At 41.9% G+C, this 22,909-nt stretch overlaps 1 protein-coding gene across 2 annotated transcripts; it reads right to left on the bottom strand.

Moving 5' to 3' along the window:
* Positions 1-988: 988 nt before the first annotated feature.
* Positions 989-12,127, bottom strand: LOC117935464. 2 transcript variants are annotated; one of them, XM_034857655.1, is made up of 6 exons: positions 11,462-12,127; positions 6,527-9,837; positions 5,762-6,496; positions 5,153-5,276; positions 3,766-4,659; positions 989-2,450 (listed from the first exon to the last, which is right to left on the bottom strand). In XM_034857655.1, the coding sequence occupies exons 2-6, from the start codon at positions 9,243-9,245 to the stop codon at positions 1,868-1,870; spliced, it is 5,055 nt and encodes a 1,684-aa protein (XP_034713546.1). In that variant the 5' UTR covers positions 9,246-9,837; positions 11,462-12,127; the 3' UTR covers positions 989-1,867. The 2 variants fall into 2 exon arrangements, with proteins under 2 accessions (XP_034713546.1, XP_034713544.1); XM_034857653.1 differs by having other exon boundaries at positions 11,341-12,127.
* Positions 12,128-22,909: the final 10,782 nt, after the last annotated feature.

The following is a 22,909-nucleotide window of genomic DNA, read 5'->3' on the forward strand; positions in this document are numbered from 1 at the left end:
AAAGATTATCTGGCATTGAGTGATGAAAGTCGCCCATCTCCAGGGGCGGCACCAGGCGTGCAATTGAAATCACTGCACGCGATTGGATAACACTACGACCAATCACAACAACAACAACACACGGGTTGACGTATCCAGAGCCCCATGCGCTTAGCTACCAGTGGAGCTAACCGGTAGATTAAACTGTCATCATGGGTTTAGCTCACCTCTGGCCGCGCCTAAATCAGATACAACAATGTGATTGGTGCAGCTCGGCTACAAGGGCATAGTTAATGAGCAGCATTACTCGATGCCAGAGTAACTTGCTGAGCAATTTGAAATTGTGCTCTTGTGAGAACTCTGGATTTCCAGGGTACCACTGACATGGATTTGAATGAAAATCTTCTGGATTGCTTCACTTTCTATGCAAAAAAGCTAAGACTGTAAAATGTTCTCTTAATTGGTGGAGGGGAGTGAGAGGCAAATCATCTCCAACATGTCTACCCTCTTCAGTAAAGCCCAAGATGCCACAGAGGCGTGGAGAAACAGGAAAGAAAGGGGATTACTGGAAATTAAGTTCCTAGCACTAAAACTAGAACTGGTGTGAGACAAAGGCTATCTATCATGTCTCGTTGTTTATTTCAGTGTGTATACATTATACCGAGCTACCTGATAATGAATTGATGTTTGAAATTGTTACACATAGAACCTCTAAATTAGTGTAAGACTGCATTTACAATTAGTATTTGGTTGTATAAATAAAATTAAACTCAGCCATTATTACACACATCACTCAGGCAACACTTTCCACATCTGAAACATAGAATATAGCATGAATTTGTAAGCATATTGTCCAATTTTAACATTGACAATTTCAATTTAATTTATAAATAAAACATTTAAATTAAACGTTATAACTAAATCCTTCTATTATTTGTTTATATATATATGTATTATTTGTTATATATATATATATATATATATATATATATATATATATATATATATATATATATATATATCGCTCTATAATTATTTTAATGTTTCAAAATATATTATTGACACACTGTTTAATACACTGTAAAGTTGGATGTGATTATAAAATACATTGTACACTGTAAAGTTTCTACAAGTCAGTTTTAAAAGCATATACATGAAGTAGTAAGGGCAGGTGTTGGAGTGAGGCATTACATAGTGGAAGGAAGTGTAATTTGGTATAAGACCTGAGACACATTTACATTGTTAGATCTTTATAAACAAGATAACACAATGGCAGAGTCTGACAGAAATTCTTTTCTCCAACTGTTATCATTTGTATGTGTTATTGTAACTAAATTCCAACACTGTAATAATGTGTAAATACAGGTGAGCAAGCCAAACCACTGGGAATGCCTCATATGTGAATTTAGTTTTCACTTGTAGTTGTGTATATCCTTTACAGTACATTCAATAAAATAAAAAAAAAAAACAGTACTATTTATATTTCTTTTTCAGAGATAGAATAATGTATAACTAATAAATCAAGCCTGACTGTTGAATAATCCATTAGGAATAACACTATGCGTATCGTACCTACGTGTTCTATCAGTGGCAATATTTCCACACCATCTCAACCTAAAGGTTTCTGTTTAGCCTGAGACTCACACTATCTCAAACTTTAACTGATTAAATATTATATTGTGTAGAGTAGTCCAAGAAAATGAAACAATTAACTAGTCTTTTATGCAGCCTTTAGAAGGTCACAAGAAGGCAATGGCAGCAGCTAGATGCAAAATAAAAAATTCACAGCCAAAAGAATATGTAGTTGTTCCAGCCAGGAAAACAAAACCCAGCTTCAGCCATAAAACCTCCTCTCAACCAATTGAACAAAAAACATTTCCTTCGCAAATCAACCAGAAGACGATGACGATGGTGACGATGATGAAGACGATGAAGATGAAGGGGAGGTTCTATGGGAATCACCTCCTTCAAGTTCTGTGAACCTTACCAATGATGATGTCCCTTCCTTCTCTTTATCCTTCCTGCTTCCTGTGCAGACTGACCTCTGGGCTGGTTTAAACTGCCATGTCACCTTCTTTGTTGTTGACGACTGATCTACTGATTCTACCCGTTTCACTGGCGCAGTGACGTGCTGACTTGCCATGGGAATAGCTGGTGTATCTTCCATGCTGGTGGTGACCCCGGTAACCTTCCTTGCCATGCCATTGTTGTTTTTGTCCTGTTCTGTAAAGAGCTCGCTTAGCACTTCAGGTTCGGTGGTTTCTCCGAACATGTCCCAGCCTGGTTCAGCAGGCAGCCGCTTGGGCCGTGATACGCCGGCAGATTTATTCCCAGCAGCAGATATTCTGGAGGAGCGACTGGGATCGGAGTCGGACAGGTCTGAGTCCCAGTCACTATCCCCTGCTACTGAGCCACAGCCCAGTAGTGACATATCAACAGGGCCAGATCCGGAACTCTCTGAGTCTGACTCCCTGAAAAAGCACAACAAACACAATAAAAAGAGTAAAATATTAAACTACATTCATGTTGAATTGCATTGACCAAAGTTGAACCAAAGTGACCAGAGCGGTCGTCTACCATTCAGAAAATCCCCGACCCCTACAGTCTACATATCAAAGTGTCCTTGGACAAAACACTGATGTGTGTCTGATGAGCAGGTGTTACTACCTTTTACTAAAACACTGCTTTAAAAATTCTGCGGAAAATTTAAATTCTAACACAAGCAATTTTTTCTGTTGTTAAAATGACAAAGACTTAAATAGTATTAGTGCTGACTTGTGCGGGCAATTTAAAAACACTCTACAATGAGTTTATAATGGAAATTAGATGAGTTATGGTTGTGAGTCAAAGCATGCTTTTGCATGGAAATGGAATTCCAGAAAATTGGCTCAATATGACATCACAGAATGTTTAATAGTAAACTATTGTATTCAGGTTAGGGAGTTCCTCAAAGTGTCCCAAGTCCTGGTCAGTAGTTCTCTTCCCCGGCTCAAAATAGCCTTAGCTAAGCCCTGTCTACCCTTCCTGAGATAGTTTAGGAGTCCCCTAATCCATACTTCAAAACAACTTCTTCTTCAACATGGGCCACTCGGATTCCACATGCCTAACCTAAGGTGGGAATTGAAATCCTTGTAGACAGGGACTTCGGACAGGCATTCCCCAAATGGAAACAAAGCAAGAGGAGAAAGCTAAGACACCTGGAGACAATATTGTCTTAGACTTTGGATATTGTAACATCGTAAAATATGGCATAAGTGTTGTCTCTTCCTGGTTTTAAAGTAAAGTGATGTAATTTTCTGAACTTACCAGCTGTTCTATTATTTGTCTTTACCCACTTAGTCAATATGTCCACATTACTAAGATTGTTTATAGAAAATCTCATTGTGAAAATATTTTGTGAAAGCACCAATTGTCAGCCCCATGATATTGTTGTAATATCGATATTTATTTTGTCAAGAAGATCGTGATATCAGATTTTTTTCCATATCTCCCAGCCCTACATAAGACACACTCGAGGGATCACAGATCCCATCTGGTCTGGAACCTTTTCGGTATCCCTCAGGGAGAGCTGGATGGCATAGGGAGAAAGATGTCTGGGCTACCTTACTTAGCTGACTTATTAAGGCAACAAGGATCAGGAAAAGTGGAGCAGAAACTGGATGGATGAATGGAGCAAAATGAACAAAATTGCTTTGAAATGCTGTATTCGTTTTTCCTCCACCCCCTCTCTGAATTACAGAGAATGGCGAACATTACAGCTTCAGCGAACACAAAAAATATGCATACCTTCCGCTGTAGGGTGCGGTTCCTGCAGGACCCAGTAGGTGGCATGCTGGAGCGGCCAGGTAGACAAAGCTGTCAGTGCACAGAAAGTCTCCTTCCTCTGGTTTTTGTGGGGCAAAATGAGTTGGCTTGGCGATCCATTCTTTATTTGATAGGTCCAAGTTGGTTTTCATGCTATCTGGATGTTGCTGAACACTGTCTTGTTTTATATCTTGGGTGGGAACTTCTGTCAATGTGGTGACTTCACACTGGGAGGCAGGTCTTGCAGACACGGCAAGGTAAACAAAGCTGTCCGATTGGACAAAGGGATCTAAGTCACCACAGTCCAGGCCTGAGCTTCTGATTGGCTTCTGATTTGGATCCAGAAGGTGTTTGATTGGTTGTTTTGAGGGAGACAGAGGAAGAGGAAAGTCACTTCCCATGATGGTCACTTTTTTCCTGGGTGGTATCTCTTCCTTTTGTGGGGCATTTAAAGACGTGGGGCCCTCCCTGTCTGCGTGGTCAAGTGGGGTCTTAGTGATTGAAACAGAACCTATCTTACCAACCCACCTTCCATTCTCATCTTTCCCTCTCTCTTCATCTCTCACCCTCTTTCCTTGCCCTGCTTTCTCTCTTCCGCTATCTCCTTCTTTGTCTTCATGCAAGGAAGTGTCGAGGAGTGATGGGTAGCACCACTGTAGCTCTGCACTCTCCTCCCTCCCCCATTCCTTTAACCCTACATCGTCCCCGTCTTTCTCCAGTGACGTGCTGCTACTGCCTAGGTCAGAGCCACTGATTGGCTGGTCGCTGTCTGAACCGGCTTCCTCCTGGCTCTGATTGGATAAGGACAGGAAGACGCCACTGGAGTCGGATTCCAGCGTAAGGTTGGAGTCTGGAGAGCTGTCCTCCTTAGTAGAGCTAGAAAAAATACAAAGCAGTCAATTGACCACATCCTCATGTGGCTCCAATGCCTTCTAATTCTTTCTCTCTCTACCAATTACTGCTCACCACAGATGCCATCAAATTTGATGTAACTTACGATTTCAGATCAAGGCCATTGATTTGTTTTTGTCTGTCAGCCCCACAGAGCATTTTGATATTTAATGCCTCTAAATTTAAAGCTTGGAAATGTTCCAGACCACAAATGTTACCCAGAACAAATATAACTACTGAAGTTTAATACTGCAAAAAAAGGGAAACACAGAAAGCTAACTTTTAAGATATATTGATAAAATGATTAGGTACAGAGATATTAAGCTGAATAAAGCCATACATGTTTTATTATAAGTCTTGTTGGCAACAGCCCCCAAAATTGCATGTGTTGAACAGCACCATTTCAACCTGCCAAATCCACATGGTCCAAATTCTAAAAATATTGAATACAGACCATCTTACTTACCTACCTACTTACCTATTGCCAACAGTGGAAGTCCCAGCAGATTTGGTTGACCAATCAACAGGAGGTCTGTCTGTGTCTGTAGCTGGTGAGGCCTTAGCGCTGAGCTCCAAACTGACCTGGGATCTGTTCCCCATTCCTGGTAAATAGTGCATAGTTTTAAAACAATTAACCATGATACATGGTGAATTAAAACATTATACCGTTCATTACCCTCCTGTTCAAGCCTTAGGATATTTGATAACAGCCAGTAGAGCAGTTTGCCCAGTAGCTGTTTTTTAGCTGAGGCTTTTCTGCAGGAATAGAAAAGTGACAACAAATTCTAATTTAGATATGGTGGAAATGTGTAGAGCTGAGGTAGGAAAAGCAAATGGCAAACTTTTCTTTAAGACTTAATATCCCCTTAATGGAAAAAAAACTCCCCTCCCCACGTCCAGCACATTGTGGAGTAACAGATCACAGTGTGTCCAGGCAGAAGGCACCACCTCTAGCTCTCTTAATGTGATAAAGGGTGTACCCCAGGGTTCAGTCCTCGTAACTTGTAGAAATTCAGTGTATTATTGCAGGCACTTGAATGAAATATGGAAAGAATGAAAACAAACATACACAAAATCCAACTAATACCTGTCAAGAGAGCAACTTTCTCTCTCTGCGGCCCAGGGTGTGTTTGGTACATGTCCGTTCGTTCCCTCTGTGGCTCCAGCAGTGATTGGTATAAATCCTGGGTGTCCCTTTGGGGCTGAGACAGGTCAAGGTGCTCCAGGTCCGAGTCCAGCTCCCTGGCTCTCCTTTCCAACTCCGTCAGGCTGAGCTCCGAGGCCGCCGAGGAGGGGGGATGGGAGCCCCCAAAGCCAATTGGGGGCCGGAGAAGAGGCCAACGTTGAAGGGAGCCAGAAAAGGAATCTGTATCACCACTTCCTCCTACTCCCCCTTTCTCCCAGCCATCCTCCCACAATGTGTTGACCATGTCAAGGACAACGTCCCAACTCTCTATCCCCTCTTCATCTCCAAATGTGCCTCCTTCTCCTCCCTCCACCTCAACTTCTTCTTTCTTTGATTTAGCCATCACCTCTTCCAACTCTTGTCGATGCCGCTCTTGTATTCCATCCTTAATTTGCATTTCTCTATCCTCAACCTTTTCAAACATTATTTCTATATCTGTTTCCTTTTCTAAATCTTCCTTTATGTTTCCCTCCTCTTCCACTTTCCCCTTAACCCTTCTCTCTGACTTTTCTTGTTTGGTTTCCTCTACCAGCCCCTCTAGGACATTAACCATCTCTTTCTCCTTTCCCACTTTCTCCTCCCTTTTGTCTTTCTCTTCAGTCCTTGCCGTGTGTCGCTTCTCTTCCTTCCCCTTCCCTTTCCCTTTCCCTTTCCCCTTCCCCTTCCTCTCCTCGATCTCAGTCTTCTCCTTACTCTGCTCTGCTTGTTTCTCCTTGCTCCTGGTTCTCCTGGGTTCCTCTTGCTCTCTGCAGACCCTCCACTGCTCCAGGTTCTGCTCCTTCAGGGAAGCCCTACCTACCAAACTGGCCCCCGGTCCTAGTTCTAGATGGGAGGGCTCTTTAAGTGAGCATCGTCCCACAATACTTGCAGCATTTATAATGGTTGTTAGTGGGTTCTCTGAGAAGTGGCATGGACGGGGGTGGAGTTGGGCAAGTGGGCGCCTCTTCTCCAGCGCTGAGAGGACAGAGGGGAGTGGGGGGAGAATAGGGAGGTTGTGGAGTGCCCCACCCTGCCGAACAGTCCTCTTTCTGACCATGATTCGGCGGGGCCAGGTGGACTCAATGCCATCAGACTTAAGGTCTGTTGACTCAAGGTCTCCAAATCCTCTGCTTAGGTGAGGGCTGACCACTCCTGGTCGGAGCCCTGTGGCCGTTCCAGGTCGGGTCCTAGAGCTTGACTTGGATGATTTGGACTTGTGGGACCTGGAACCTTTCTCTACATGGCTAGATTTAATTTTATTATTGTCCAAAGGTTTTTTCTCAGTCTGATCTGCCGGGGAAGTGTCAGTTTTATCCCCAGCCTCAACACTTATGTGAGCTTTGTCTGTAGCCTTGTTGCTGTTCTGGATTTCACGGACGGCCCCGGTCTCAATGTTACTTTTAGTCCCTGTCTCATTACTAACCTCAGCCTCTAGTAATGCTTCAGGCTCAGATGTAGGAGCAATTTTAACTTCTGTCTCTTTAGTTTCTACCCTGGACTCTTCTGGCGAACCAACCTCATTGTTAACTTTAGCTACACCTCCAGCTTCTGTTCCAGTCCTGTTCTCCACCTGCCTTAAAATAGCTTTGGCCTCAAGCCCTGCCTCAATCTCTGGCTTCATCTCCAGACCAGGTCCAGCTCCAGTCTCAACTTTATCTCCAGGCTCAATCCTGTTATTAATGTCAGTCACAGTTGACGGAATAGTCTCAGCAGAAGGTTCTGGTTTAGCCACACCCCTTCCAGTTTTTTCTCCACTCCTTGTTGTTCCCCTGTGTCCCTCCTTGTTCACAGCTCGAGCCACATTTTCTATCTCCACCCCAGACTGCACTTTTCCTTCCAGATCCCGTCCACCTGGTCGTGTTTTCACTTGGGAACCCATTCTTATTTCTGACCCATTTTTACTGCTAGCCCTGGATCCGTTATCATATTTGTTCCAACTTTCAGCTCTGTGGTGTTCTTGTATTCCAGCTCTGATTTCAGCCTCTGACATGTTTCCAACTCCTACTTCACCTACTATCCTCTGCCCACACCCAGATTTGCTGTCAACTAACACCAAACCCACACTCCCATTGTCAAACTTTGACACCATACCACCACCACCTATACTTTCAGGGCCAACCTTTGACCCGGCTCTATTCCTACCCACTGCGCCAGTGCCCATTCTGGGGGCAGCATTGGGGGAGGGGGAGGGGTGAGGGAGCAATAGGGGTGTTGTGTCTAGAACCTGGTCGTGCTCTAAAAACACAGAGTCTCTGTCTGAACGCAGAGGTACTGGTCGACCATACCCAAAGGTGCCAAAAGTTGTTTCCCTCCTCTCCCTTTCTCTCGCCTTCTCCCTCTCCAGCCTCCCCCTCTCCCTTTCTCTTTCCCACTCTCGCTGGGCCCACCCTCGCTCCATCTCCCTTTCCCTCTCTCTCTCCCACTCTCTTTCTCGCTCACTCCGGCCCCATCCTCCTCCTCTGTCCCTCATTTCCTGCTCGAGGTCATGAGCAGACAGTTGGACCAGTGGGGCACGGTAGGGAGATCGTCTAAGCTCCTGGGGTGGTGACAGCCTGAGACTCTGGGTTTGGGAGTAATGCCTTGGCTGGATGACCTGGGGAGGGGAACATCGCAAACTCTGAGACTGACTGGGGCGAGGCTTGGCAGGGGAGAAAAAAACCGGAGTATGGTAACCCGAGGAAAGAGGTGAGCCGGAGAATGGGGAAATGAGGGGGGAGGTAAGAGAGGAGGACTGGCCCCCAGGGTGAGGGTAGTGTCCTGGGTTCAGATATCCCCCTCCTCTGTCCATCATTTCGGCTGTAGTAAGCTCCAGACACTCCAGGTGTTTTGGAGGTGTAAAGACTTTCCAGGAATGTCGGCCATCTCTGCTCTTTGTACTGTCTCCATGTTGATGGTGGTGGGGATGGTGGTGTTTCTTGGATGAGGAGGAGGACACTCCTGGTGCCGAGAATGATGACACAGAGGGAGAAACTGATCTGTTGATACATCCTGGCGAGTGGCAGCCACCACCATCCACATCCTGACCGCCAAGCTTCAATGAATCAAAGATGGCTCTTTCATCCAGTCGTCGAACAAACGAGGGGTTCGGAGTTAGAGAGCGGGGCTGTGAATCGAACATGTCAGCTGGAGACCTGCTTACCCTTAGGGAGCCGCTTGCAGAGTAGCTAAAACTCCCCTCACATCCACCGTCTCGCCTAACGGACCCTCCAGGGTGATGGTGATGGCTGTCAATCTGTTGATTGATGCACATGGTATCGTATATGGATCGTTGGGGAATGTAGCCGTCTCCGTATCCCCCTTCCACTCCCCCAGCCCTCCCTCCCAATCCCCCATCCCCAGCTCCATGTTTCTCCAGGCAGCAGGAGCTCTTCCTGAAACACCCGGGACGGCTAAGAGGCTTACCCATGATTGGTCGGATGGCTGACGGTGGGAGGGACCGGTGGGAGGCACGGTTGAAATTTGAAGAGTGAATTGTGAATTTGTTAATTTTACTAATTCTGAAAAATGTAGCTTGCAAAATAAATTTCAATATGTGCAAGATGCATGGCAGCTGGTTTTGAGAGGGCCATGGCAAAAGAGAAATGCTTTTTCTTTTATGGTAAAATACTGAAGCATATTTGTTGACAGGACTACATTTTGATCAAAGTATGGCAGTGCTGCAAAAAAACTGCTTGTCAAAAGTTTCATGACATAAAAACAATGTAAACAAGATAATACTCCAACCAGATTTAGAAGAAAAACATGAAAATATAAGACAAAATATGTCCAGTTTTTACATCCAAAGGTTTACTGCTCTTCGCTCATCTTCTCTCCCACGCTCTTCCCAACATGTCCGCATTTGTTTTCATTTTAGGTGTTCATTGTTCTGGCTGTCTGTTCAGAGCCAATGAAGTCTTTTTCCAGTGGAGCATTAGTCAGTCAGACACAAAGCGACAGAAAGGCTGAACACAAATCTTCTCCTTTCATTCTGACAGAATTTGTTGATTACCATCGTCTGTCTGTGGAAAACAAAGCAAAAAACAAAAGATTTGAAAGGAAGGCCGCTTTAAAAAAGTCTTTCCATAAATATTTAAGTGAGTGGACATTAAAATATTCAGTATAAAATGAGTTAAAAATCACTGAAATATCCAATTAAAGGTCCACTTCACCAATTTTATAGACAAAGCTCAGTTTACGTCTCACAGAAGTAAAACTCAACTTGTGAAATCAGTTGTACAGTAGTCTATAATGTCCTCTGTGGCTCTAAATTAACTTCTCTGAGAAAATAACCCTGATGATGTCATCAGAGTTATATCAGATTGGGCGGGACATAGAAAGCTAGGGTGACAAACTTGAAATGTGGGGTTCTAACAAAAGACACAATTTGGTTGCAATGGAATTGCAATGGTTGCAATGGACTTGTAGGATCCACCCAGGAGTTGTTAGGAGCTTGACCCATATAAGGTAGTAAAAGTAGAAAACCATTTCATCTCGAAATTTTAAATGTATACACTCAAATGTACTTTACGTAGAACTTTTCCTTCTCAAGATGAGCTTAAGACCAAGCAAAATACTGAAGCCTTTGTTGGCAAATCCCTTTTGTCAATTTGTAGAAGTTATATCTTAAGACATAATACCAGTAGTTTTCTATCTAAATGGTGAAAAAACTGTCCATATCCAACACAACAACAGGCCACTCAGCAACCATTTTAAAGTGGGAAAGATGCAACAGCCTGACCCAAGCAGCCTTAAAGCCCAATGCAAATTTGGTGTCAAAAATAATGTCAAGATGACGTCAATAGTCCTTCAAAGGTATTCCCTTCTTCAATTTTCTTTGGTGAAAATTTGATTTGATGTCCTGCTTTAAATGTACCAAACTGGTTCATCTACAGCAGTTAGCCCGCTAACTCCATCTCCATCTTTGTGCATAACAGCAGTACTTAGTATGATGATTAGCTCAAAAATTAGCTCAAGGAAACAAGAAAATGGCATTTAAAACACAGTGTGACCACAGAGGCAAGTCATCAACCACGCATACTGAGATCTGGCAACCTCAAGACGACACTGACTGGTTTCACCACACTTGAACCAGTTCAGAGGGGAATCAAAGTTAAAAGAGGAATGAATAATAATTTACTGGTTTGAAAACTCCATTCAGACTTATTTTTCTCACATAAAGAAAAAAACAGATTGACATTGAATTATCTAAAAACATCTTTAGAAAGCTTTCCAGAGTAGTCCTGGAATATCCATGCTGACATCCATCTCAAATGTCACACCAAAAAGTCAGATCTGTCTAATTTGCATGCATTAGTGACGCCAAATTAGTTGGTACTCCATCAAAGGAGCCTATTGATAATTGAGAATCATTCCCAGTCTCCCTATCTTTTCCCCTTTCTTTTCAGTGTCCCTTCATTCTTAAGCATCCTCTCTCCTCTCCCTCTCTCTCTCTCTCTGTCATCACCGCTGCTGCCACCTGCTCTATTCCCCCCCCCCCCCCCAATCAATAGAAAAGCCAGAACCTTATCAACATGGTCACAGTCATTAAAAGGCATCAGTCAATCCAGTCCGTCGATCTCCGTCCCATCCTGTAAATGTCTTGTCATTCTGCCTCAAATAAGCATCCTCATTTGTTTTTCTTACCGGCATCTCTGCCCCTGTCGTTTTTCTCTCTCCCTCTCTCTTTATCGCTGCCGTTTTTTGCTTTTTCTGACGCTTGTCTCCCCCTCTCCCTCTCTCTCTGCTGTGAATCATGCCTTCTGTCAGAAGAAGATTTTTTTGACAAGCACTCTCTCTGCCAACCAACACACCAACGCAAACCCTCCTCCTCTCCCTTTCCTTCTCCCTCCCTTCTAGCTTTTCTTTTCCTCATCCAGCCTCCCTCTACCTCTCGCTCTCTCCTTCTCTTCCTCTATCTATCTATCTTTCTCTCTCTCTTCCCTCCCATTTACACTCCACACAGCTTCGGGGCTTTAAGAGCTTTGGAGCTGCAAAGAGACCAACTTCTCCTCTCCAGCTGCTTCCCCTTTCTCTCTTCCTCCATCTCATCTCTCTTCCTCCATCTCATCTCTCTTTCTCATCTCTCTCCATCTGTATGTATTGCTATCTTTCTGTCTCCAACTTCTCTCACTCCTTTCTACATTTAGTTTGACCTGACTGAATTCACTTGGGAAATCAACCATAGACATTTTAGAAACAAGGTAATAGAGAAGAGGAACATAAAGGAGGTCTATCCATCCATCCATCCATCCATCTGTCTATCTATCTATCTATCTATCTATCTATCTATCTATCTATCTATCTATCTATCTATCTATCATCCCACATATCCATTTTCAGTCTCCCACACACTCTTGTCTTCTCTGGCTCTCTCCATCCCTCTTGTAGCCCTCTCAGTTTGCCCTATTCCTCCCACTCTTCACCTCAGCGCTAATGCAACACGCATCACTGTGGAGGCGGCAGGTAGAGTGAGAGAGCCCGAGAAAGAAAAAGCAACAATGGGTATTCGCATACTGTAGTGCAATTTAAAAGCGTTGTCATCAGCAACATCATTTGATCAAAGAGAGCAGTGTGGAAAAGCAAGCTTTATTTTATTATCATTACAGTAAGAGATGTTACCGGTTCATAATATAATGATCAGCAGTCTCATAATGTAAATTATTTTGCTCATATATATCTAAATGACATAACAGCTTGTTTTTACATTTTCTGTACCAAACACTGTCCTCTGTTTGGTTTAGAATAACCAGAAAAGGAAGAACAGAGTAGTTTGCCTAAACAGCAGTCACCATGTTTGGGAAAGAAAAAAAAAACGGAAAACAGAAACAAAAATGAAACAAATCCAAGGAAGTAGGTGTCACCATGCTGCACCTTGTTTGATTGACACATTGATAAATTGATCTTTTGTCAATCCCTTGAAACATAGCAGCATACAGTAGGAGACTGCACACCTCTGCCAAGGCTACACAGTCCTGTAAATGTATTCATGTCGATAATAGAAGACGACATTTAGACATTTCTGATTTAAATCTGGAACTGTAGAAAAATAGAAACTTCCAAAATGAAAACCCAAACAATACTGGATTAATCAGACAGATAAAATCAGATTTAGATATAGTATATTTGTTGAGTAATTCTTTGTTTCTACATAAACATTTATGAAAAATTTATTTTTAACATAGATAGCCTATTTTTCTTGATTTTCAAGGGCAAAACAACACACACCAGAACAAAAAACTAAACATATGGACAGAAATCGATACAGGGAATAGACTCAGACATTAAACAATGTAAAAGAAACACACTTAACAAAGAAATCATATACTACATAAACCCTCCCGTATGAATAAAAGATGTCTAATCCAAAATAGGACATAAAAGCCTTGCATGTTGCATGAAATACATTGTCTTTAGAATACAGCAGTACATGTGAAATTATTTAAAGTGCCCATATGATGAAAAAAAAATCACTTTTTCTGGGATTTATTTTGTGTCAAAACTATCCATGCTTCAATTCCAGCTATGCTTTTCTTACTATGACCAGTCCAAATGTCTGCTGTGAAAAAGGTCCATTGCACTGGTAGGCAAAATGTGGTCTACACAAAGACTTTATTGCAACACATCATGTGTGTAAGCATTGCGTATAGCAGCATAGTGCAGCTATTTTACTTCGGCGCCCATGTTATGTAGCTCAGCGTAATCGGCGCACGGCTAAGAAGTTCAGGTGTCATCTTAATAAATATACTTTGACGCGTATAATTGTCACATGTCTAGTGTCTCCTGATTGAAATGTAGCTCAGCGTAAATTCTTTCAGGAATACCTAATTTAATCAATGCTCTCTTCCTAAACAGAATCAGCTGGTGGAGGTATTCACCTGCCTGCTTAACCAATCAGAATCATACCACATCACAAGGGCCAATCACAGAGTCACAATCCTGCTTTAAATAATCCTTTGCTATTCAGCTGTCTTGGCAGGCAAAGAGTGCACCCGTCCACCTCATGATAACGCGTTCCTACCGGGCGGGTAGCATCAGCGCCGGCCGCGTGTTGCAGCAATCGCTTCACAGTGAAGGCGGGCAAAAATAACATTTCGAGGTTCATGGTGATTTTGGCTGTCTTGACTTCTTACACACAATCAGGCACACACGGAAAGGGGGAAAAAAAGAATAAATGTCTGGAACTCCAGGGTTTCTGGAGCTGTACATCGGTCTTAAAATTGGGCCAGTCTCTTCATTGTTATTCTTTGTGATTGACAGAGACAAAGAATGACTCAGACTCCCCTTTATTATGCCTGTTTGCTATGAGAGCTCAAGTGGTGTTCACTCTGTGTGTGCGTGTGCTCGTGTGTGCGCTTGTGTGTGCGTGCGTGTATGTGCATGCAAGTATGTGTGTGTGAATTCATGTGTGTGTTGGAAAGGTAAGACAGACAGGCTAGACAGAGAGACACAAGCAGAGCAGGGGAAATGGATCTCAATCAACATTGTAGAAAATACACTGTCTGAAAGAAAAACAGTGAGTTAGTCTGAAAGTCTGTGGCTGGATTTTTTATGTCCACACTGACAGCTGAGCATGTTGTGTTTGATCAGACCAACAGCTGTGAGCTGACAAAGTTTCCTTTTTGGGGACATAATTTGAAATTGGGAAAAATTTGAAGTTGTAAAAAGATAATAAATTGCAATATATTGCAATAATATTGTATTGTGACATAACAATTGTGATGATATCTTATTGTGAAGCCTCTGGTGATTCCCACCCCAAATCATCGTGTCACAAAAACCCAAAGTTGTTAAATAATTTAGATAACTTTTAGGTTTAAAGAGAGACAATATTAATAACTGTGCAGGTTTTTTCTATTGAAGTGGTAGGCAAAATATGGTCAACACGAAAACGACATTTCAACACATTTATTGTTTTGTATAAAATGTCATAGACATGAATCTGTATAGGCTGTGTGCTGCTGACAAAAAGCTTCCAGGACATCATAATGGGAGCAGTTATATACATTAATGTACATAAAACAAGAAATTGCGCTTTTTGCTTTAATGTTAGTCTCGCTTTGTCAGATCTTCCTCCACAGCGCTGCGGAGGAAGGTCTGGCTAGTCCACACAGCATTTTGGGAAAAAACCTGCTCTGGTTTATTGGTATTTCTTTTAAAGAATCCCAATCGTCATGGGCAGTGACAGACTGGCCATCTGGAATTTGGGCAAATGCAAATCATGTCTTTCTCATTATGATCCAAACTGCAAAATTTCTGCAAAAAGTTGTTTTGTGCCAAAACCTACCCAAACTTGACACTCTCAATGTGGTCTTGCATTGCCAGACATATCTTCACAACAATGTGGAGTATGTTCTGGTTACACCGCTGATCATTCTGGGCTATGTGAAAACATGTTTGGGCTTCAATTTCTTTAAAACAATCACAATCTTCTCTAGATGTCCTAATATTCGGCACAAAGTCAGGCTTATCCCAGCACATCCTGTTAGATGTCCTTTTAGTCTATTTTCTGTATTAATTGCAATCTGAGCACCACTCTGTCCTCAGTGTAAATGTAGATATGCTACTGAAAAAGAAAAAATCTACAAAATACACGTCATTAGCGCATGTAATAAGGAAATTGTCTTCAGTAGTCTGAAAAAGAGGAAATCACTTGTGTTTTTAACGCAAAACATTTCCGTATGTACTGTATGTGAAATTGTTTTTGTTAAATATGTGTATGTAAATGGTACAGTATGTGGCTTCCCTTTTATTATCTCCTTCTTTCTTCTCAGGGAAAAAAAACCTCATGTTGTATGAAGAGGCAGCTGCTCCGCTCATTCACTGCTCCTCATTTATTCATCAGTGAGGAATAAAAGACAGTCGAATCCCACCGCCAGCTCCTGGTAAACAAATAAATCAGCTAAACCAAATGTTCAGTGTGTATTTCAGCTAAAACCGAAAAGAGTGACTGTCTTCAGAAAGCAGATAAAAGACAAAGTACTGGCTAGGAATGAATTCAGAAGCACCACAGTAGGTTTCTGGCACAGCATATGGTGGCCTGTAGCTGACACAAATAACACAAATGACATTTTCACAGTAAGTGCAGTGAGCTTGCCAAGTAGAGCGCCAATCTAACAAAAATGTCGAGTGAAATATAGAACATTAAGGAAACGATAATAAAGTTTCATAGGACATTTGATCTTTTTATACCTGCTATTTTGCGATGACTGTTATGGATGAGCAAACTTGCTTAACTGGCTGAAAGAATTTGGTCATATTGTCCTACTTAGTATGTCATGTTTTAATGTTGAAAATGAATCCAAAAACTGTGTGTAATGTTCCTCATACGGAAAGGCAGACTCAGACTTCTTTGCAGATTTTAAACAAATTTAACTAACTAAATCAAAACTCTGAATGTTGGAACATCTCCACACCAAGCAGGAAAACAGTCTGCTAAATTCGGCAGAAAAAAACTAGAATTTGCAGATTCCATTTGGGTCCGGTCCCAGGTTACCAGCTAAAGCAACAGATGATTTTCTGACCAAAACAGATTCAAAAGAAGAGTCAGCATTGGACTTGTATTAAATGGTTGGATGCAAACAAAACTCCAAATGAATGCTAATGTTGCTGGTGGAATTGGCAATAGGCAACTGTATGTTAAAGGAACACATTTTACATTTTTTGTCTCAGTGCATGCATTCGTGAAATCCGATGCAACACCGGCAGTGCCACCACTAGGCTGATAATGATTTGGGACGGTGCTTCTACCAAATATAGTCCCAAATCAACATCTGCCTAGGAAATAGTCCAGTCTTAATCTGTATAGCTATTTGTACTCGTTGTGAATACGCAGGCCACAAGAAGTAATTAGGTTGTTCTTGTTTTTTTGTTGGCTCACTTTTACTCACAACATGCTAACCGGCAACATAGGATTCCATTCACTATGCTAAGCTAACTAGCGGTGGCGCTGTATGTGTTGCACCGGACTAAAAGACAAAAAATGTGTTGGCCTAAGCCCCATTTCAACAAACGGTGGCGTGTTCCTTTAACGTGTTCACGATAACAACTTCATGATGTGATAATAATGGTCACAATGGTGTTGTTCTACTGCACCTACGTGGCCAGGAAAAATAATGAATGCAGCGTTAAAGCTGCACTTATGAATATTTCCGTCTTTCGTCAAAACTAGTCTGAGGTGCTCTAAGCGATGTTGTGGGAAAAACATCTGAATTTGTAAAGTAATTAGTAACTAAAGCTGTCAGATGAATGTAGTGGAGTAAAAAGTGAGGAATGTAATGGGAAAATTACATAGACAATGTTTTTCTTTCAATAATTGTTCATTTAATAACTGATTTTTTATTATGAGTAAATCCTTCAAATATGCCTCTGAAATATGTGTCTCCTAAAAAATCTCCTAAAGTGTGTCCTCCAGGGTTGGAGACAGCTAAAAATATTATGATGAATTAGAAAAAGCGAATTAGAAAAGCGGCGTGAAAAGAGAAGACTTGAGTAAAGTCCAAGTACCTTACATTTTTACTTGAGTACAGCACTTGAGTAAATGTACTTAGTTACATTCCACCAGTGGTTTTCAGCTACTTTCACAACCCTCCAGTGGCCCGAAAAATCAATTAATACATCTTTATTTATTGAAGTCAGGCTTTGGTTGGGTCACATTTGTTGTGCATGCACCATTATAAGCTACACCTATATTCTGAGCCAGTCTAGATGAGCATTTCTGTGAACAACTGTGCCCACACTATGATATTTTAATGATCCAAGTTCCCTCCTGATGGCATGGTTAGTGATGCAACACTGCCTAGAACAGCACCAACCATGTTTCATTGCGTGTAATGGGCTTTGTTCTATAATAGTCCAGCACCATGGCTACCACTACTGTGACGATGGTGTGTAATGCTCTGTACCACAGCTCCCTCCAGTGGTTGCTGCCTGCTGGGCAAACCTAACGGTCACATTCATGTGTGCAGCAATGTTTGCACTCTCAAACATCTATGTTCAAACAGGAAGCAGCTGCACAGTCATCACACTTGGCTGCATTGTGAATGCATGGCTTTGTATTTGTGTGTGTCTTTGACCACGTATGCATGTCCACACACCTTAGCATCTGTAGTCTTCACAATTAATGCAAATATGAAGTAACCAATGGGAGATAGCAGCCTTTACACCATGCTTTTGTAAACTGTTAGAATTGAACTTATGTGAGTTTCTGAATAACTATAGTTTGTGGCAATATTCAGATTTTGTTTTCTTTAGTTTTGAGGGTTTTTGTTGTATATTTTAAGTTTTGTCCTGATTCTGAGGGTAGAAAAGCCAAGTGCAAAACTGCACATCAGCATATCAACTCCAACAGTGGATCAAGACAGTAAAACATTGAGAAGGTTAAAAAAATAAAATCATTACACATGATAGGAGGTGGGAAGACAAGACAACTAAAAGCAGTGGGTTTTAATTGTGAATGTAAAAACGTGGGAGGTATAAAGGGGGCAGGGTGAGAAGAGGAAAAAAGAGTGAAGCTTGTGGGAAACACAAAGTTGTACATTCCACAGTCTGAACGGGGGGAGCATCTGGAAATCTTTAAAGGAAAGGGGAGGGGGGAAAGGAAATGGAAGGAGGAGCCTAATGAGAATCCACATATACAAAAGTTGAGCAGGGCTGTATTTTTCAGATTTAAAGGTGTGTGTAATCCTGTTTGAATAGGCAAGAAATGGAATGGAAAAAGAGTTACAACATTAACCAGGACTGTCAACAGTAGAACCTGAAATCATAAATGCACAAGGCAGAAGTTGTAAGAGAGTATGTCAAAAAAAGAGCAGGGGAAGTCTGACCAAAGAGCTTGGTCTCTTCCTGCCTAATGATCAGCTCAGGAAGTAAGAGGCAGGAACAGAGGGGCGGGCTGACATAGAGACACATATTCCTCTTGCCTTTTAGTTTTTCCTTATTCAGTCCTGCTCCGATCAACAAGAGGAAGAAAAAGGGGGGGCAGAGTATAGGCGGGGTTTTCAATGGAGTTGAGAGAGAGAAAGAGTGACATAGAGCAGTCGACCACTCAATCTGTAGAAATATGATGGAAGCCAGCGTTGTTCCCCAGGACGCAGGGTGAGTGTGTGAGGGGTCTGTCATAATGTAGCTGTGTGAAAATACAGTGCAGGAACTGTACTGTGTTTAGACAGGGGGGGGGGGTTGGAACTGTCATGGAGGGGAGAGGTAGTTGGGGGTTGAAAGTTAAACAGCCAGAGCAGGAAAAACAGTTGTGATTACTCACTGACTAATATTTAGGTCACTATCCTCTCAGAGTTTGTGAAGTACCAGATCCTGATTTCAGGGTGACTCGTCTAATCAGATTTCTAATAAATGAGCTGCACTACGCTAAGAGTGCTCACCATTTTGTTACAGAAATGCTGACGTTTGGAGTTTCTTTTAATCCAACTTGTATGGGAAAATGTAAGTGGTTGAATGTTGCTACCGCCAATGAAAAAGGCAGATCAGACCGTTACAAGGCAGATGGGAATGTGTGAGCATGTTTCATTTGAAAGAGTTTGAATGTTACTCTTTTGTCCAACTTTAGACTTTGTTTTGGTGATAATGTGATTTAGGATCCTTTGAACTTGAGTCTTACTTGTTGGACTTTTGTTAGTTTAAGCTCATATAGGCTGCTGTTGCCTTTGATGAGCATTGTCTTATTTTCTACTTTAAGTAGAATAAGTTTGTCAAATAAAAAATTAGAAGGGAGTGCCAGGATTGGGTTGCTTGTTGCTTACTTTCATGAGAATGTGATTATCTTAAAGGTCACGTTATGTCAAGCAAAGTCAGGGGTGTTGGATGGATGAGGTGTTCAGATCCCTTACTCAAAGGTCCAAAAGGTAATATAGTACTGTACTAAAACCAAAAATGACCCCAATCATCAGACGCCTGAATCATCAGATATTAAACATGCTAAGATGAAATACTATCTTTTCTGTTGTTGTCCACTGCCCAGTTTGACAACCAGGCCGGGTTGCCAGACATATCTGGAAAACCGAGAGAGGGGGGATGACATGCAGCAGTTTTTGGTGGTGGGGGGGGGGGGGAGTGGATGAGTCAAACAACACAGGACTTTCACCCCGGAGACTGGGGACCGCGTGTCCCAGAACTGTCCCGTTGTTGTTGCCGTCTCGTCCGTGTGACACTTCCTTTCCCTGTTGTTTTTTTTCCTAACCACATCCATTCCATTGTTGTTGCCGGCGTGTGGCGTTTCATTTTCCCCGTTGTTGCGTCCCCCAGAGGCCCCGGATCGTGTCCTGGCGGCCGTTGTTGTCACCATCTACCACGTGTGCCGTTTCTCCCTTGTTGCGTCCCACGAAATAAACAAGAAAATCGTGTCCCTGTTGACGAATCAATAGATCAAAATAAGGTGACCATTTCCCGAACTGCAGTGAGACCTGGTTGCAACAGCCGACCTATGGTCCATTTAATATCACAGTATTGATACAGGTTGATACATGTTCACATGGTCATAAGGTGTCTTTCTTTCTCTTTGAAAGTTAACATTTCTGCCTCTAGGACTGGCTCAGAAATCAAATGATTATATAATGTTTTGTCACACCTCTGAGATGTACAAGGTAAAAGCATCAGAACACAAGAGTGGTGTTCTTTGAAGTAGTAAGTAAAGTTTGTTGGTTGCCAGTCGTTGCGTTATTGCTACTGCAGAAAAAGGTAGCAAATTCTGTAGCATTTTACACTCAATATGACATCATTGTCAAACTCCCCTAACTGTATCCTCTTTCTCTTGCTGATGCCATTACTCATGAGCTAATCCCCACATAACCACACTGCTTCCTCTTCCAGTGTCCATTGCTAACAATTGTTTCTGAAGTAACCAACAGTCACTAGCCCAGCAGCTATGCATTCTGACCAGATAAAGAATAAGAATAAGGATACTCTGTATGTCCTGATACCCTGATATATCTGATTCATGAGTTCCTCGAAAAACTGTTGTGATGCCTTCACTGCTCAGCAATTCAGTTACGTACAAACACTCCGTCCGTCTCACTCAAAAGGAAAGGAACAGGCAGTAAGGATGTGCATCTCCATCACTGAGGTGATGTGAAATGCATCTTGTTGCATTGTCAACAATCCGGTCGGTACATGAAAGATACATAGGCTACTGTAGAACGAAACTACCAAAAAGATACGATTCACCCCTATTCATAACACTTCATAGCGACCGCGCATATTTCCTGTGTGTCTTATCAAGTTGTCCATCTCTGTTGCGTGTCACCAAAACATTTGATTTGTTGGAATTTGGGAGCTAGTGTGGCTCTTCCTCCTCCATGCTCCACACATCTGCCTCCATAGTAATCTAAATGGTCACGGATAGCAGTGGAGATGAAAAAAGGCACTTACGAAACAGTTTAGAAAGAAGGATTCAATTTAGATCAAAAATTATTGGTCACAAAGTATTAGTCACAGTATTTCATATTACAAGACAGGCATTTGACCTGTACTAATTATTTATACATAAATGGGACTTTACCTAGACAAAGGTGCATCGCGATTTCATCCCAAATTGTATCCGGTGCACACTTTTTTAATTGTCAACTTTTAAGCCAATACTGATGGGACTTGCTTAATCTTATGTAGCATCCCTAAAAGGCAGTGCTGCATTTTAAGAGATAAATGAAATAAAGTGCGAAACTGCAAAGCAGAGCACAAATATACACTTAATAATAAGTACCTAAATACTGAAACAATACACATTTTTAGCGCAATTGTGTTAGCATGCTAACATCACTGCTAACATCACTAATAAGCTAATACCGCTAACAAACTGTAGCTGCATGCTGCAACAATAACTGAGAATGCTTCATTAGATAACTGTCCTGAAACTAAGTGAAAAGACCCAGTCAGAAGCAGAGTACGAGGGAGTGCCCCGCTAGCAGCTAGACGAGCACTACAACGTGTTACAAAGTGACGAACCTTCATCATGGGAGTAAAGGCTGCATTACAATAGAGCTGTGTGTTCTTCTGTCTGGAGCGCTGTGCCCCGTGTTTGCCTGGAAAAGGCAGCAACCAGTATACAATAACCTCATTTTTAGTTTCTAAAAACGGCGCCGAATTTACAAACAAGTAGGATATTATACAGACATTCCTGCTTTTACGTCGCATCGTCTGCTGATTGCATTTTAGAAGCTGAGGCTGAGGAACGGATTCATTTCCTATAAATTCTTTATTAAAAAAGTTCCACATTATTTTGTTATTTAAACGCTTTTATTATAAAGCAGCAAAATAAGGAAATGTTGGGTATCACGACTCCAATAAGCAAACATTAAACCAAAACTAAAACTAAACTTCAATCCTTGGAGATTAAATTAGAAGCTCCAACCATACTGAGTTTTTAATAACGTCTTCCTCTTTTGCACAGGTCTCGGCTCCGTCAGTAGACATCCTTATTTCAGCATACAGTCTCTACGCAGCGCTCTTTAGTTAAAGCTTTAGTTTGTTAGTTTTTTTTAATAATAAACGTCCGTAACAGTCCAACGATGCCAAATGAGTTGTTACAAGGCTTATTTTAAGACTATCAGCTCCACACTACTCTCTCTGTATTTTTTAACATGGCTGTGTCTAACAATTGGTGTCGTCCGGCACGCAGAAACTCAAATTAATTAATTAATTAATTACCTCATCTGAAGGGTCCTTCATGTTTTTTTAATCCTCCATGTCCTCCTTGACTACTAGTACCTGCGTGGGGGAGGGTTGAGGGTGAAGGCTTGTGTCATGTGCACACACCAACAGAATTGTCATTACTTACAATTCCTCTTGGAGGAGACAGAAACCACGCACTTTCAGTCATTGCACATTTCTGTGAGAGTGACATTAATACACACACTTCCAGTCTATGTGCAAACGGAAATGATGTAAGTGTTTACAAATAGTCACTCAAGACTCATGTAGAAACACATCTTACTGCCAGATGCTTAGAGCTGTCCACTTGTGATTAGATCACTCAAGACAGATTTGACTAGAAGCTAAAAACGGCCTCCAAGAAAAATATAGAATAACACAAGCTTTATCCACTCAGCTTATGTCAAAATGAGATTCCACTGCACTACTGATGCT

Source organism: Etheostoma cragini, chromosome 20 (assembly GCF_013103735.1).
Source record: "Etheostoma cragini isolate CJK2018 chromosome 20, CSU_Ecrag_1.0, whole genome shotgun sequence".
Lineage (NCBI taxonomy): Eukaryota > Metazoa > Chordata > Actinopteri > Perciformes > Percidae > Etheostoma > Etheostoma cragini.

Coding starts and splice junctions, on each gene's coding strand:
- LOC117935464 (XM_034857655.1), bottom strand. CDS start 9,245: ATGGGTAAGCCTCTTAGCCGTCCCGGGTGTTTCAGGAAGAGCTCCTGC. Junction 6,497..6,526: donor GAAGACTGAGATCGAGGAGA/GGAAGGGGAAGG, acceptor GGAAAGGGAAAG/GGAAGGGGAAGGAAGAGAAG. Junction 4,660..5,152: donor ACTTCCACTGTTGGCAATAG/GTAAGTAGGTAG, acceptor TATTTTTTCTAG/CTCTACTAAGGAGGACAGCT.